This window comes from Muscardinus avellanarius, assembly GCF_963383645.1.
Source record: "Muscardinus avellanarius genome assembly, chromosome: 15".
Taxonomy (NCBI): domain Eukaryota; kingdom Metazoa; phylum Chordata; class Mammalia; order Rodentia; family Gliridae; genus Muscardinus; species Muscardinus avellanarius.
In genome coordinates, this window is record NC_137801.1 from 49748637 (window position 1) to 49765630 (window position 16994).

The 16994-nt window shown below is 39.6% G+C and overlaps 1 protein-coding gene across 4 annotated transcripts in view; it reads left to right on the top strand.

Moving 5' to 3' along the window:
• Positions 1–16994, top strand: part of EML6 (EMAP like 6) — a gene marked incomplete at both ends in the record, with an annotated part of 359577 nt that overhangs the window by 247450 nt on the left and 95133 nt on the right. For all 4 annotated transcript variants that reach the window (XM_080711491.1, XM_080711490.1, XM_080711492.1 and 1 more), the window contains one exon: positions 11268–11361. In XM_080711491.1, coding sequence (XP_080567617.1) covers positions 11268–11361 — 94 coding nt within the window. The remainder of the gene's footprint in view (positions 1–11267; positions 11362–16994) is intronic.

Below are 16994 nucleotides of genomic sequence, written 5' to 3' on the forward strand. Positions count from 1 at the left end.
AGAGGAAAGAGAGAGAGAGAGAGAGAGAGAGAGAGAGAGAGAGAGAGAGAGAGAGAGAGAGAGAGAGAGAGAGAGAGAGAGAGGAGGAAAGAAAGAAAGAGAGAGAGAGAACACCTAAAATATAGGGTTAAAATACAGAATTGAAGTCAGGCTTGGTGGTGCATTTTTGCAATACCAGTACTTGGGAGGCTGAGACAGGAGTATTATAGGTATGCAGCCAGCCTCCCGAACATAGTGAGACATTCTGAAATTTAGTGAGACCTTGTTTAAAATAAAAAATAAAACAGGGTTGGGGTATAGCTCAAAGGTAGAATGCCGCTGGATGTGGTGGCATACGCTTGTAATCCCCGCGCTGAGACAGGAGGATCACTCAGGTTCAAAGCCAGCCTTGCTGGTTTAAGAGACCCTGTTTCCAAATAAAATATAAAATAGGTCTGGGAGTGTAACCCGGAGGTAGAAGGGTTCCATCCCCAGTACCACCAAAAAAAAAAAAAGGTAGAATGCCCCTATGTCCAACCCCCAGTACCATAAATATATAGAATTGACCTAATTCATAGAATTAAAATGGAGAATTAATGGTAGGATATATAGCAAATGTAGACCCAAAAACTTAAAAAGTATCTGTGCAATGTGTTTGAAAGGAATGATAATTAAAACAAAGGTTTTATAGTTATATAGTTTAGTACTTTTCCTTTCACTTCATACTACCCATCAGCATATTCCATCTATCTTTTTTGTTGTCCTCAATATCACCAGCATCAATTGAAAAGCAGCTCAGTGTGAAGATTACAAAGGAAACCTGATATGATTACTAGAGCCTTAAAAGAACTTATGATATAAAAAGGGAGGGAGAAAACATCAAAAATAAAATTACCAAATACAGAGGCATAGGAAATGTAATGAGGTTGCACCAAGAGATAAGGAACAAGTAATGATGTCAGCAGTGAGCAGGAAATCATTACCAGTCCCTTCTGAATGCATGGAAAGAGACCCTGCCCAGCATTTTAAAGCCTGGTAACATTTAAGCATAATGATGTATTATTAATTGTTTATGGTAATCACAGTAGTGGTGATTTAGTCCTTTAGGAAACCATTGTTCATGTCTTCATCTAATCCTCCAGCCTGGTAGCTTGAATGGTTAGATCAACCTTTAAATCCTTACCTCACCTTAGTAGTATTTGAGTGTTGGGAGGATTTGTTTTAAGCCAGGTTCTCCTTTTCTCTGACTCTCCTTCCTCCAGACAAGGAGAAGACCAACTATTTCCATTTGGTTGAAGGAAGGTCTCTGGCATAAGTAAGAGCACTCAAAACATGGGCGTTGGTTGGCACTTGAAGTAGGGTTTCCAGACGTGGCCAATAAAAATAGAGAAGGTTCAAGCCGGGCGCGGTGGCACACGCTTGTAATCCCAGCATTCAGGAGGCTGAGACCGGAGGATCACAGTTCGCGGACAGCCTCAGCTACTTAGTGAGGCCCTCTATAACTTAGTGAGAGACTGTTTCAAAATAAAAAAAAAAATAATAATTTAGTAAGGCCCTCTGCAACTCAGTGAGACCCGGTTTCAAAATAAAGAATAAAAAATATGGCAGGAAGTGTAGCTCGGAGGTCGAATGCCCCTGGGTTCCATCCCCAGACCCGCAAAAAAAAAAAAAAAAAAAAAAAAAGAAAGAAAGAGAGAGAAGGTTCAATTAAATTTGAATTTCAGATAAACAACAAATAATTTACCATTAAGTATATTTCATTCAATATAAATATAAATATGCAATGCAGACATAAATGTTGCATGGAACATGCTTATAATAGAATGTATTCATTGTATATCTGAAATTTCAGTTTCCTAAGGCTTCTTTTATTTTACCTGCCAAACCTAATTTGGGATATGCCTCAGGCCTGCCCTTGAAAGTAACATTGTGTAGATCAGTAGACCTAGGAGAAGAAGCATCACATTGGGGTTGTTTTGTTTTGTTTTTACACTATGTCTGATCCTCTGTATTCAGAGAAGAGACCCTGATAAACTGATACAGAAGGAGCTGGATTGCCCATCTCCTAGCAACCACATAGCTGGGGAGGGGCAGGATGCTGACCTTGAAATGCTTCTTCTTTGAATCTAGCCTTGCAGGAAGGCAGCAAGGGAAAGGTTTTGTTTTTTGTGGATTTTATTTGGGGGAGTTGTTTGTGTTTAACTGCCCCTCTTCTTTTGTTTTGAAAGGACAAAGCAAATTAACTGTCTTTGAAGCTGGGCATGGTGGCGAATGCTCCCAGTACTTGGGAGGCTTGCAGTTCAAGGTCAGCCTCAGCTACTTAGTGAAACCCTGCTTCAAAATAGAGAATTAAAAAACGCCTGGCATCGTGGTACAGGCTTGTAATCCCCCATGTTTGGGAGGTGAAGACAGGAGGATCATGCAGGTTAGAAACCAGCCTCTCTGGCTTGAGACCCTGTTTCCAAATAAAACTATATATTAAAAAAAAAATAGGTCTGGGAGTATAGCCCAGAGGAAGAGTTTCCAGGAACCCCAGTACCACCAAACTAGAGAATAAAAAATAGGGCTGGAGGTATAGCTCAGAGATAGAATGTTCCTGGGTTCCATCCCCAGTAACACACACACACACACACACACACACACACACACACACACACACAAACTGTCATTATTTCAAGCTTAATTGTATATTCACTATATTAAATTTTTTGAAAATAGCCTATTTTTTTTTTTTTTCAAAATGGCGACTGAGGGACACAGCACCTCTCAGTAGCTGAAGTAAATAAAGTTTAAATACTGAGAAAGCAGTGTCTAAATCAACAAAACAAATACATACCAGGAACCAAAACACATCCTGTACCTCGGCGGAACCCTGAACTTGAACAAGAAGAACAAAGATCGGACACGGGACCTGCTGCAGATACAATCTGACCGCGGACCAGAACGCTGAGCCGCGGGCTGCTTTGGCAGCTGTCCAAGGAGCTGCCTGCCCGATATTTCCACGGCAAGATAATCCGGGAATAAAAACGGACTTAGGACCGCATCCTAAGCAGCGAGCAGCACCCTCCAGAACTCTGTCTGCCCACCAGCGACCGGATCACATCGGCACAGAGACTCACACGGATTCCTGCACCAAGACAGGTACCTGAGGGCGCCCTAGTAACTGGGGTCCTAGCGTGTGCGGAGTCGCAGTCTCAAACCCCCACCACGGGCTCAAGCCTCAGAGCACTCTCCTCGCGCATCCTGCCTGTCCCCTACTAGTAATCAGCGCCTGTACACTGCCCTCCTAAATTGGAGCCTGCTTCTGTGGCTAACCCCTGCCACCTTGCCAGAGCCTACCCTCCAGGCTGCAAAAGCACTGGGAGACCCGGAAATCTCCTTGGGGCACCCCCAGCCTCTACGTCCCGCGGGACGCAGAGACCATTGCTGGACACCGCACACTGGACCCTTGAGCACCTACCCTGCACCCCTGGCCCACCGCGGGGTATTCCCAACCTCCTGGTAGCCAGATGCTTAGTTCTAAGTGAGAACACAGCTCAATACACCTTGGAAGAACATACCAGCAGCAATAGACAGCTGCACCCACTCTCACTAGGGTCCAGTATTAACAGGGCATCCAGCCTGCACTCTTGGAATAGGCAGAGCTCTGGCAGTAAGTGTGGCCACCCAGGAACCAGCATTCATTTGCCCAGGGCACATCTTGGGACCACACCTGGCTAGCCCAGCTGGAATTTCCAGAGACACAAGAAAATCCATCGGGCCACAAAATCTGCTCAGGACCTCAGGGGGAAGTGCCAATTACACTTTAGTCACTCTCCACCCCTGCTGTAGGGAAGCACAGGCTGGAGGCGAGGGTGGTGAGTGCAGATGTGCTGACCACAGGTTAGAATTTCGCAGAATCTGTGAACTGTACAGAATCAAATAACAGTGAAACCAGACACCCGGACACATAAACCTAAAGCAGCTAAAGGAGAAAAAGGTGTCCAAACACCCAGAGTGACTTAAGAAGATAAAAATAGAGTACAAAGAAAACTAAGAGACATTGGACGGTATCCTGAAAGCTACCAAGCAATCAGATACACACATATTATATGGACCTGACCCCATATGCGTAAATAAGTAGGACTGTTTGTTTTACTTTTAATGTGGATGTTATGTTTTCTTTTGCTTTTAAAGTGCTTTTGTTTTAGTATGGTTATTGCTGTTTTCTTTTTTTTCTTTTTCTTTCTTCTTTTAAGCCAAACTTCTCTTACTTTAACTTGTTGTTTTATATATATATACATTGGATAGTTTGCCTTATTTCTTTATTTCACACGGCTACTAGTTCCTTTTATTTTATTCCTCTTCCTTTTTCCTCTTTCTTCCCTTTTCCTTCCTTTTCTTTCATTCTCCTCCTTTGATTGGTTTACCTTCCTTTTTCTTGGATTACATAATAGTCTTGGTATCTTGAGCGGATTCTTTTTTTTTTTTTTTTTTTTTTTTTTATGTCTGCCTGCTCCTACCAGCATCCCTATTTACAAACCTTCCCACACTAACCTACATACATTTCTCCCCCAAAACTTTTCCCCATAATATACCTCATGGTTTAAAACTCAAAGTATTTTTTATATCCATAACTACTCTACTAACAACAAGAGTCCTAGTAGTTAACTCTCTCTCATTCATAGCAAGTTATTACTTTATCATACTTAAAGTCCTTCTCAACCTAACATATCCTCCACCTAATCTGACTCCTTTACCCATCACCCCAGCTCCTCCCACATCACCCACTTTCAACACTGGAAAGGCTCTGCTGACTGGCCGATACTCCTAAACTCCTAATATTAAGATTTGACTAAACACATTACTCACGAACGATGGGTAGAAATCAGAAAAACAGGACAGAGAACACTATAAATATGAGAACCAGGAGTTATGAAGAGACAGCAGAAATCACGAATACTGACCTACTAGAAATGCAAGAAGGGGAGTTCAGAATCTTGTTGTTCAATATGATGAAAGGTTTTAAAACAAGTATAGAGGAGGTTAAAGGTGAAATAGAAACACTAAAAAAGAATCAGAAAGAGGTCTGGAATGAAATGAAAGAGGCAATAAGTGAAATGAAGACAGCAATAGAAAGAAACTCTGGAAGATTAGATGAAATGGAAAACAGAATATCAATATTAGAAGACAGTACATCCCAAACCGAAAACACAGTCAGCGATATACAGAAATCTTTACAGCAACAAAACCTAAACATCCAGCAATTATGGGATAATATGAAGCGCCCTAATTTACGGATAATAGGCATTGAGGAAGGGATAGAGGTACAGACCAAGGGCATATGTAATATCTTCAAGGAAATAATCTCAGAGAATTTTCCAAATATGGAAAGAGACTTGAATCTTCAAGTACAGGAGGCATACAGAACTCCACTGAGACAGGACCAAAGAAAAACCACTCCACGCCACATAATAACCAAATTGACCAGCATAGAGGCCAAGGAAGGAATCTTAAAAGCAGTGAGAACAAAAGGACAGGTGACATATAGAGGCAAAACAATAAGAATCACCCCAGACTATACAACCCAGGTCAGGAATGCTAGGAGAGACTGGTATGACGTGATTCAGACCCTGGAAGAACATAACTTCCAGCCCAAATTAATCTACCCAGCAAAACTACTATTCAAGATCAATGGGGAAGTCAAAGTCTTTCAGGATAAACAGAATCTCAAAAAATTCATGAATTCAAAGCCAACACTAGAGAAAATTCTTAAAGAAATAAATCATAAGGAAGAAAAAAGAAGCAGACTCCAGAATCAGAGAAGCGAGGAAGTTAATAAGTGGGCCATTTAAGTAAAGAAGAAAGATCACAACACCCAAGAGTAGACAGAACACAAAATGGCAGAAAACAAAAAGCATATTTCAATAATATCACTTAATGTCAAAGGACTTAACTCACCAATCAAAAGACATAGACTGGCAATGTGGATTAGGAAACATAATCCAAACATATGCTGTCTGCAAGAAACTCACCTCACAGCCAAAGACATTCACAGGTTGAAGGTGAAAGGATGGAAAAAGATATACCATGCCACCAGTGACCGAAAAAGAGCAGGGGTAGCAACCCTGATATCCAACAAAACAGACTTTAAAATAAAACACATCAAAAGAGACAAATCAGGGCACTTCCTTTTATTAAAAGGAACAATACACCAAGAAGATATAATGATAGTAAATATTTATGCCCCAAATGTGGGTGCAACCACATTCGTAAAACAAACCCTTCTGGACATAAGATCCCAAGTAGACCCAAATACAATAATTCTGGGAGACTTTAATACGCCTCTCACACCACTGGATCGATCTTCGAGGCAAAAGATGAGTAAAGATGCTCTAGAACTAAAGGAAACCATAAACCAAATGGACCTAATAGACGTTTTCAGAGTATTTCAACCAGGAACTACAGAATACACTTTCTTCTCAGCAGCCCATGGAACCTTCTCCAAAATAGATCACATCCTGGGACACAAAGAAAATACCAGCAAATTCAAAAAATGTAATATAATCCCATGCATCTTTTCAGACCACAATGGAATAAAAGTAGAAATCAACAACAGGAAACTCGAAAGAAAGTATTCAAATTCATGGAGAATGAATGATACACTACTAAATGACGAATGGGTAAGAGCAGAAATTAGGGAAGAAATAAAGAAATTTATGGAAACAAACGAAAACAGAGACACAACCCACCAAAACCTATGGGACACCATGAAGGCAGTACTAAGAGGAAAGTTTATCGCATTGAGTGCCCACATAAAAAGGATGGAGAACCACCAAGTAAAGAACCTAATGAAACAACTCAAGGATCTAGAAATTCTGCAACAATCCATTCCCAAAGCCAGCAGAAGACGAGAAATCATCAAAATTAGAGCAGAAATAAATGAAATAGAGAACAAAAAAACAATTCAAAGAATCAATAAAACAAAAAGTTGGTTCTTTGAAAAGATTAATAGAATTGATAAACCCCTGGCCAACCTAACCAAAAGAAAAAGAGAATCAACTCAAATTACCAAAATTAGAAATGAAAAAGGAGATATCACCACTGATAGTGAAGAAATTCAAAACATTATCAGAAACTACTTTAAAAATTTATACTCCAATAGATTTGAAAACCTGGATGAAATTGACAGATTTCTAAACACAGTTAACCTTCCTACACTCAACCAAGAGGACATAGCAAGCCTAAACCAACCAATAACAACCAAAGAAATAGAAACGGCAATAAAAATTCTTCCACCAAAGAAAAGCCCAGGCCCAGATGGGTTCCCAGCTGAATTCTACAAAACCTTCAGTGAACAACTAATACCAATACTTCATAACACGTTCCGGGAAATTGAAAGAGATGGAACTCTTCCAAATTCCTTCTATGAGGCCAGTATCACATTAATCCCCAAACCAAATAAAGATACCTCAAGAAAGGAAAACTACAGACCAATATCCTTAATGAACATAGATGCAAAAATTCTAAACAAAATACTAGCTATACGCATTCAAAACTATATCAAGAGAATAATTCATCACGACCAAGTCGGTTTCATCCCAGAAAAACAAGGCTGGTTCAACATACGCAAATCAATACATGTTATTCACCACATAAATAGAACCAAGAACAAAAACCACATCATCATAGCAATAGATGCTGAAAAAGCATTCGACAAAATCCAACACCCATTTATGTTAAAAACACTGCAAAAAATTGGGATAGAAGGAAAGTACTTCAACATCATCAAGGCAATATACTGCAAACCCAAAGCCAACATTATATTGAATGGGGAAAAACTGCAAGAATTTCCGCTACAGTCAGGAACAAGACAAGGATGCCCACTTTCACCTCTCCTTTTCAATATAGTCCTTGAGACTCTTGCTGCAGCAATCAGACAAGAGAAGGAAATCAAAGGAATCCACATAGGAAGAGAGGAAGTGAAATTATCCTTATTCGCAGATGACATGATCCTTTACCTGGAAGACCCAAAGAACTCAACCAAAAGACTTCTGGAGCTGATCGACAAATTCGGCAAAGTCGCAGGTTACAAAATCAACCTAAAGAAATCAGTGGCCTTTCTTTATGCCAACAACGAATCCACAATGAAGGAAACAAAAACAACAATTCCATTCACTATAACCTCAAAACCAATAAAATACCTAGGAATAAACCTAACCCAAGATGTAAAAGACCTCTACAACAAAAACTATAAAACATTAAAAAAAGAAATAGAAGAAGACCTTGGAAGATGGAAAGATCTCCCGTGCTCATGGATAGGCAGAATAAATATCATCAAAATGGCCATTCTGCCAAAACTGATCTATAGGTTCAATGCAATTCCCATTAAAATACCAGTGACATTCTTCAGAGACCTAGAAAAATCAATCATGAACTTCATATGGAGAAAGAAAAGACCTAGAATAGCCAAAGCAATTCTCAATAACAAGAAACACGCAGGAGGCATTACAATCCCAGACTTCAAACTATACTATAGAGCAATAGTAGTAAAAACAGCATGGTACTGGCACAAAAACAGATATACTGACCAGTGGATTAGAATAGAAGATACAGAAACAAACCCACACATCTTTAGTCAATTAATCTTTGACAAAGGGGCCAAACACATACGCTGGAGAAAAGACAGCCTTTTCAACAAGTGGTGCTGGGAGAACTGGCTAGCCATTTGTAAAAAGATGAAGCTAAACCCCTATATCTCACCTAACACAGGAATCAACTCAAGATGGATCAAAGACTTAGAAATTAGACCTGAGACGGTGAAGTTAGTAGAGGAGAACATAGGTTCAACACTACAACATATTGGCACAGGCAGTAACTTTCTCAACAAAACCTCCAAAGCTCAGGAAATTAAAGCAAGAATAAACAAGTGGGATAACATTAAACTAAAAAGTTTCTTCTCATCAAAGGAAACTATCAATAACCTAAAGAGGAAGCCTACAGAATGGGAAAGGATCTTTACCAGCCACCATTCTGATAGGGGGCTAATATCCAGAGTATACAAAGAGCTCAAAAGGCTCTACACCAACAAAACAAACAACCCAATCAAGAAATGGGCAAATGAACTAAATAGACACTTCACAAAAGAAGAGATACAAAGGGCTAATAGATACATGAAAAGATGTTCTTCATCACTGGCCATCAGGGAGATGCAAATCAAAACTACACTGAGATTCCATCTAACCCCAGTGAGAGTAGCAAGCATAAAGAAATCAAACAACAACAAATGCTGGCGAGGATGTGGGGAAAGAGGAACTCTTTTACACTGTTGGTGGGAGTGCAAACTAGTTCAGCCACTATGGAGATCTGTGTGGAGATTCCTAAGAAAGGTGGGAATAGATCCACCATATGATCCAGCTATACCACTCCTGGGTATCTTTCCAAAAGGGTTGAATTCAGAGAAATACAGCAACATATGCATACCTATGTTCATAGCAGCACAATTTGTAATAGCCAAAATATGGATCCAACCCAGATCACCATCAACAGATGAATGGATAGCAAAACTGTGGGAAATACACACAATGGAATTCTATTCAGCCATAAAGAAGAACAAAATTTTATCATTTGCAAGAAGATGGAAAGCCCTGGAAAGCATCATGTTAAGTGAGATCAGCCAAGCACAGAAGGAGAAGATACACATGTTTCCTCTAATATGCCCAAACTAGAAAACACAAAGGATACCAGTAGGACCCCAGATATTAGAGGGGAAATACTAGCTAAGTTTTAATGGAAAGATAGGAGAGGAGAAAGGCCGATCTTGATTAAGGAGCATCTTCACCTGAACATGTGTAAAATTATGAATAAGACATGGTTAACCTGGCCAACCATTGGTGGGGGGGGGGGAGAAAATGGGGGCGGGGGGAGAGGGCACCAAATATAGTGTAAATGTATACTATTTATGTTCAATAAAAAATTGTTAAAAAAATAAAATAAAATAAAATAAAAAAAAAAAAATAAATGGGAAGCAAAAAAAAAAAAAAGAAAATAGCCTAAGTATACCATTTCTGGTAAATATAAATATTTAATAAAAAGGAAAAATGTAGCTGGGCGTGGTGGTACATGCTTGTAATCCCCGCGCTTGGGAGGTGGAGACAGGAGGATTGTGCAGGTTCGAAGCCAGCCGCGCTGGCTTCAGAGACCCTGTTTCCAAATAAAAAATATAAAATAGGTCTGGGAGTGTAGCATGGAGGTAGAAGGGCTTCCAAGAACCCCAGTACCACAAAAAAAAAAAAAGGAAAAATGTTTCTGATATACTAGATAAAAAAAAGATTAGCTGATATGTTCAGTATGATTCTGATTTTATTTTTTCAAAGTACATTTATGTAGAGAAAAAGGGATGTAGGGTGTATAGCAAATGCAGGCCTAAGAAATTGGGATGACTTTAACATTTTTCTTATATCCCCAGCTTTATTTTATTTTTTAATTTTTAAACAGGTCTTACTAAGTTGCCAAGGGCCTCACTAAGTTGCTTAAAATTTGCAGTCCTCCTAGCTCAGCTTCCCAACTACTGAGATGACAAATAATAAGCACATTACATTAGAAATAGGGAAAACTGGAATTTAAATTTTTTTAATTATAAAATCATCTTTTGAAAGAACTTTTGAAATTAGATTTAGTTTCTATAATGCTCTTAACCTGAGTGGGTTAAACCAGAATGGGTTGACTTTACTAGAATTGAAAAGAGAGCCTGGCGTGGTGGCGCACCCTTGTAATCCCCGGGCTTGGGAGGCGGAGACAGGAGGATCGCGCAGGTTCAAAGCCAGCCTCGCTGGCTTAAGAGACCCTGTTTCCAAAATAAAATAGGTTTGGGAGTGTAGCCCAGGAGGTAGAAGGGCTTCCAGGAACCCCAGTACCACCAAAAAAAAAAAAAAAAAAAAAGAACTGAAAAGAGACTCAGAGTCACAAAGCTGAATGGTTCTTCCAGTAAGTCTCATGAGAATCCTTCGTCACACAATAGAAATGGTTCCCGTGACTCACCTGGGAGGCTGTGCCATAGCTCCATGTCTCTGATTGGAATTCTGGGTCAGCAGTTCACTTCAGCAAGCAGTTATTATGCGTTAGGAAGCCTCACTGTCACTAGACATACATTTCATGCTGCAAGATTCCTTTACTTATATGGTATTTCTAACGTGTTTGAGCATAAAGAATATTCTGACAGTCGATTTCTTGTTCTTCACAGTATATAAAATGTTTTGGTTTTTCATTGAAGAAATGAGTCATTTGACATTTGTGTTGTTTTTATACAGCTGATGGAAAATGTCTGGTGTCGGTTGGTTTAGATGATTTTCACAGTATTGTGTTCTGGGACTGGAAAAAGGGAGAAAAAATAGCCACGACAAGGTAAGAAGCTTACCTGATAATACCAGGCTTCAGTAAAGGTCAACAGTTTTCATTGTCTGCTTAAGATTTCATCTCTAACTCAGATGAAATTCACATCCAACGCTTAACACATAAGAGAAAACATACTGCCAAATCTAACACAGGGCAGCCACTGCATGTCGCTGGGAAAAGGAAAGCTCTGAAATGCTTCCCGGCAAGCTCCTCATCACTTTGGCTTTGGTAACCTCTGGGTTATTTCAGTCACAGCTTTTTACAGCAGCAGAAAAGCGGCTTTCCTGGGGCTTTTGCCTTGGCCCTTGTTTTTGCTGTTCCAAGCATCTGTGAAGGATCGTCAATGTCACTGGAGTCAGAAGCACCATTTGTCATAAGCTGTGGCATGCTGCAAAGGAAGCCCTATCGTGTGCATCTGCCACTTGCTTTCAGAGCAGGCAAATTGTTTGTCTAATCTCCCCATCTTATAAATAGACTCTTCAAAAGACAACCGCTGTTTATAGACCACCTGTCCTCTCTTACCCCGGCCTCCCTCCCGCTGAATCAGCGCTAAGTCTGAAAGTGGCTTTCTACCCTACTGACAGCTAGCTCAGCTGTCAAAATAGCCGGCAGCCAAGTCCAGCAGTACAACTTGTTGCCCAGGCACGGCATCATACCTCCCGGTTAGCTCTTCCCTGCAGCTCTAATGTACTATTTTGCAGTAAAAGAAAGCAATTTTATCTTACTGGCCTCCAACTCCAATATTTGTTCTTTAATATTATTCTCTACAATGTTAAGTAGGAAATACTTTTTGACAGTTTGGTTTAATGAATAAAGAGCTCCAAATTGCTAGAGTCTGAACAAAACAGCAGATGGAGCCTTGAGGACTCCAGCTGACCTTCTTAGGGAAAAAAGAAATGCTTTTCTGATGACGCTACTGAGAATTCTTGGCAACAGTGGCAGCTCATAAACCTGCCTGCCCAAGTGGTTCTCCTTTTGGTATTTCTAATATCCCTCACTGTTGTTCCATCCCTCTAGTACTCAGATTCAGCTCCTAATCCAACTCTTTTCCTCCTAGACTCAGTACTGAATTTTAGTTTAATATTTCTGATAACATGCCATCTGCATATGAAGATAATCTCAGGAAAGTCACATTTCTGCATTTAAAATACAACAGAAATGCAATTTCCCTGGTAGAAAACCTGTGAGTGGCTTACCAGTTATATGCCAGAAACATTAATAGAAACAGAATAGTCTTGATATAAAAAGTGCATATCCTTTATGCTTGGTGAAGAGTATTATTTTTGTTTAATTAACACAAAGCAACTGATATTAATAATACCATTCAGATTTGGAGTTGATTCCAAGCTATCTGACCCATTCCCTAAACAGGACCCCTGCATAACTGTTCCCAGAGAACATACTTACAATGGTGGCATGAACATAGCTCTTTTCCAGGACATAGTCAAGGATTGCTAAAGCTCTCTGGAAGAATATTATATTTTAAAATAATAAGTAAAGCCGGGCGTGGTGGCGCAAGCTTGTAATCCCCGCGCTTGGGAGGCAGAGACAGGAGGATCGCGCAGGTTCGAAGCCAGCCACACTGGCGTAAGAGACCCTGTTTCAAAAATATAAAATAGGTCTGGGAGTGTAGCCCGGAGGTAGAAGGGCTTCCAGGAACCCCAGTACCACCAAAAAAATAAAAAATAAAATAATAAAATAAAATAATAACTAAATAAAGTATTTATCTAAATACCTATTTATATAATATCATCAGTAATAGATACTAAAATAACCAAGAAGACAGGTAAGTAAAAATTCTCTTTATGACTTTAACTTAGAGGGCTGAACTAGATGGAAACATTAAAAAAAAAAAAGCTTAAAAGAGATGACAAAGAAGTCCTGCTTTGCAAGATAGCGTCATCCTGGCTCCCAGAAGTTTTTTAGCTTCTGAGAGGCCTGATACACACTCAGAGGACAGCTGACTTGGGCCACCCCTCTCTGTGAACTTTTGCGTCTCAGGTATTGCCAGCATTGCCTCCAGCCAGGCTCAGCCATAAAACCTGCTTCTGGCAGGGTGATGGTCCTACAACCACCCAGCACACTGGAGCTCTGAGTGCCCACGGGGGAAGCATGCAGTCAGCAGGTGTGATGGCAGCACGGGCAGTGCTGCTGGTGCCCAGAGCCAACGTGTGCCGCTGCATGCTTGCAGATCAGCCCTCATTTGTGACAGTAGACAATGTTTAAATTAAACTGTTCTTTATCAGCTCAGAGAAACTCAGAAAGAGCACTTAGAGAGCTTTTTTTTTTTTTTTTTTTTTTTTTGGTACTGGGACTTGAACCCAGGAGTATTCTATTTACAGCCCCTTTAAAAAAATTTTTTTTTATTGGTGCACTGTAGTCTCACATCATCATGTGGATCATGTTGACAATAGCATATAAAGCACTTGGTCCCCCTTCCCCTTTTCCCTCCCTCCCAATACTGAGTGTCCAGGTTAGCTATGTTATATTCACATGCATACACATATTCCAGTGTAGCCTTTCCATTAATTAACCTCGGCCTTCTTCCTCTCCTACCCTTCCTTTCTGGCTTTGCTGAGGTTTCCCCTCCGAGTCCCTCTGGTATCCCTAATACTCCCTAGCTTCAGCATATTAGAGAAAATGGCGATGGCGGGACATAGCACATCTCAGTAACTGTAACAAACAAAAATCAACTACCGAGAAGGCAGCTCCTTGACAAAAACAGCAGCGAAGATATTTACAAACAAAAACGTTTATTTTTATTTTGAAACAAGGTGTTGCTAAATTGCTGAGAGTCTCACTAAGTTGCTGAAGCTATCCTCCAGCCTGTGATCCTTCTGTCTCAGCCTCCCAAGTATGGAGATTACACGCCTGCACCACCACGTAGAGTTCCCCTTAAAAGATCTCTCAGACTGGGTCCAATCTCTTTGAATGCTATCTGCATCTTTGCTAATTTTCATGAGTGGTTTTAGTCATCTCCACTACAAATGGATTTTTTTAGTCTTTTTCCCTCTTAAAGGTCATTTACATTTTAGTTTAACATACAAGTAGCCCATTGAGAAACCAAAGCCAGTCTCCTGTAGGCAGTAAACGAGCTAAATGTCAGTGTTCATTGCCACAGATCATGAGGCAGGCAGGTGGCCTCTGCTCCTTCATTGGGATTTGCATTGCTCTGGTTATGTGAGTAATCACTATTGATATGCTTCATATCTGAAGGTGGAGCAGGAGGGATCTTAGACAAACATGTACAATTATCAATCTACTTGGCAAGAATACTTCTGACATTAGTCTTAAATGGTTTTGCTATTAAAAAAAAAAAAGCTTAGTAAAAGAATATTGGTTCATGTGTTAAACAAAAACTGCAGAACCTCTGAAATAAAAGGATTTATAGAAGCCGGGCATGGTGGTGCATGCTTGTAATCCCAGCATTTGTGAGGCTGAGACAGGAGGATCTCAAGTTCTTGACCAGTCTCAACTACTTAGTGAGACCCTATTTCAAAATAAAGAATAAAAGATAGAGTTGGTGGTATAACTCAGAGGTAGAGTTCTTTGTGGTTCCATCCCCAGTACTGCAAAAAAAAAAAAAAAAAAAAATTTAAAAAGGATCATAGAGCTGTTAGAGGTGCTAGCCAGGAAAAAAACAGGTAGGTCTGGGACAAGACTAAATCACAAATAGAAAGTCATCCACTGAACATAGAACTAAGAGCACTGTTTTTCTTTTTATTGGTGTATTGTAGTCATACATTTTAATGGGGTGCAAGATGGTAGAGACATACATGCACACATCACTCATCTGGCCCTTCTCCAGTGCCCACCTCATCCCCTCCCCCCTTCCTCTGTCTCATATTTGGCTTAGTGATCCACTTTGATATGTTTGTGAATGTACATCATGTGCATTAGGGAATTTCCCTCTGTCCCCCTCCCATCCCCTCAGTGAGGTCGCCTTATTCACCCCTCTGTAGTATCTCCTTCTTCATCTGGAGTTCCTCCTATGACCCATTTTCTCCTTAGCTTCCACATATTAGGGAGAGCCTCCAATTCCTTATTTTTTGTAACTGACTAATCTCACTTAGCATAATGTTCTAAGGCATCATATCATTTGAGCTGTACATAATTTCCTCACCATTTCTAACTAAAAAGAAGCATTTTTAGAAACAACTATGCCATTGTTACAACTAAGTCACAATATACTCTCCGGTTCATAAGAAAACATTCCTGATTATTTCAAAGATGAAAATTGATTTATCCAAATCAGCATTCCATGTCAATCTTTTCAATGCCATGTTTGCAGTGAGGAACTGAGTCATTTGGGAAATCCTTTCAGTCATCCCCCCACATTTTCTGTAAATTATGTAACATAGGCTTGATTAGATTTACATTCAGATTTTTAAAAAGCATATTTACTGGTAAATAGTTCACATACCAGACAAATTGCCCACTTAAAGTATACAGTTTAGTGAGTTTTAGTATATTTACAGAGTTGTGCAATCATCACTACTATCTAATTCCAGAACATTCTCATCATTCTGTTAAGAAAACCCTTACATGTTAGAATGGACTTGTGTTCTGTCTCTATGAACTTGCATCTTCTGAACAGTTCATATAAATAGAGTTATACCGTATGAGATCATGTATGACTGGCTTCTTTCACTTAGCATAATTTTGAAAGATCAGCCATATGCTACAAATTCTGTGCTTTATTTTTTATTGCTGAATAATATTTTAGTGTGTATGTATATTATATTTTATTTATCCATTCATCAGTTGATAGGTATTTGTATTGTTTCTACCTTTTGGCTATTAAGATAATATTGCCATAAACATTTGTGTACAAGGTTTTGAATGAATGCATGTTTCATTCCTCTAGGGTATACATGTGTTTGTATACATACATACATGCATATATGTATATATTTGTGTGTGTGTGTGTGTGTGTGTGTGTGTGTGTGAGAGAGAGAGAGAGAGAGAGACACACACACACAGAGAGAGAGAGAGAGAGAGAGAGAGAGAGAGAGAGAGAGAGAGAGAGAGAGAAATTGCTGAGTCATGCTAATTATGTTTAAGGACTGAAAAAATGTTTTTCAAAGTGGTAGTACCATTTTTCATTTTCACTAGCAATATAAAAAGGCCCCAGTTTCTCTAGATCTTTACCAGCACTTTGAACTACCTGTCATTTTCATTATAACCATCTTAGTGGATACGAAGTAGCATCTCATTATACCTTTTATTTTTATTTCTCTAATGTCTGATAATTGTGAACATATTTTCATATTCTGACTCTGGCCATTTGTATATATTTGTGTGTGTGGATATAGCTATTCAGACACACCACCCATTTTGGGTTTTTTTTTTTTTGGTATTTTTGTTTGTTTGTTTTGGTGGTACTAGGGTTCCTGGAAACCCTTCTACCTCCGGGCTATACTCCCAGACCTATTTTATATTATTTTTATTTGGAAACAGGGTCTCTTAAGCCAGCGAGGCTGGCTTCTAACCTGCGCAATCCTCCTGTCTCCACCTCCCAAGCGCAGGGATTACAGCGTGCGCCACCACGCTCGGCATCACACCACCCATTTTTAAATAGGGTTTTTTGAGTTGTGAAAATCTTTAATATAGTTTGACTTTAAATTCCTATCCAGAAACAT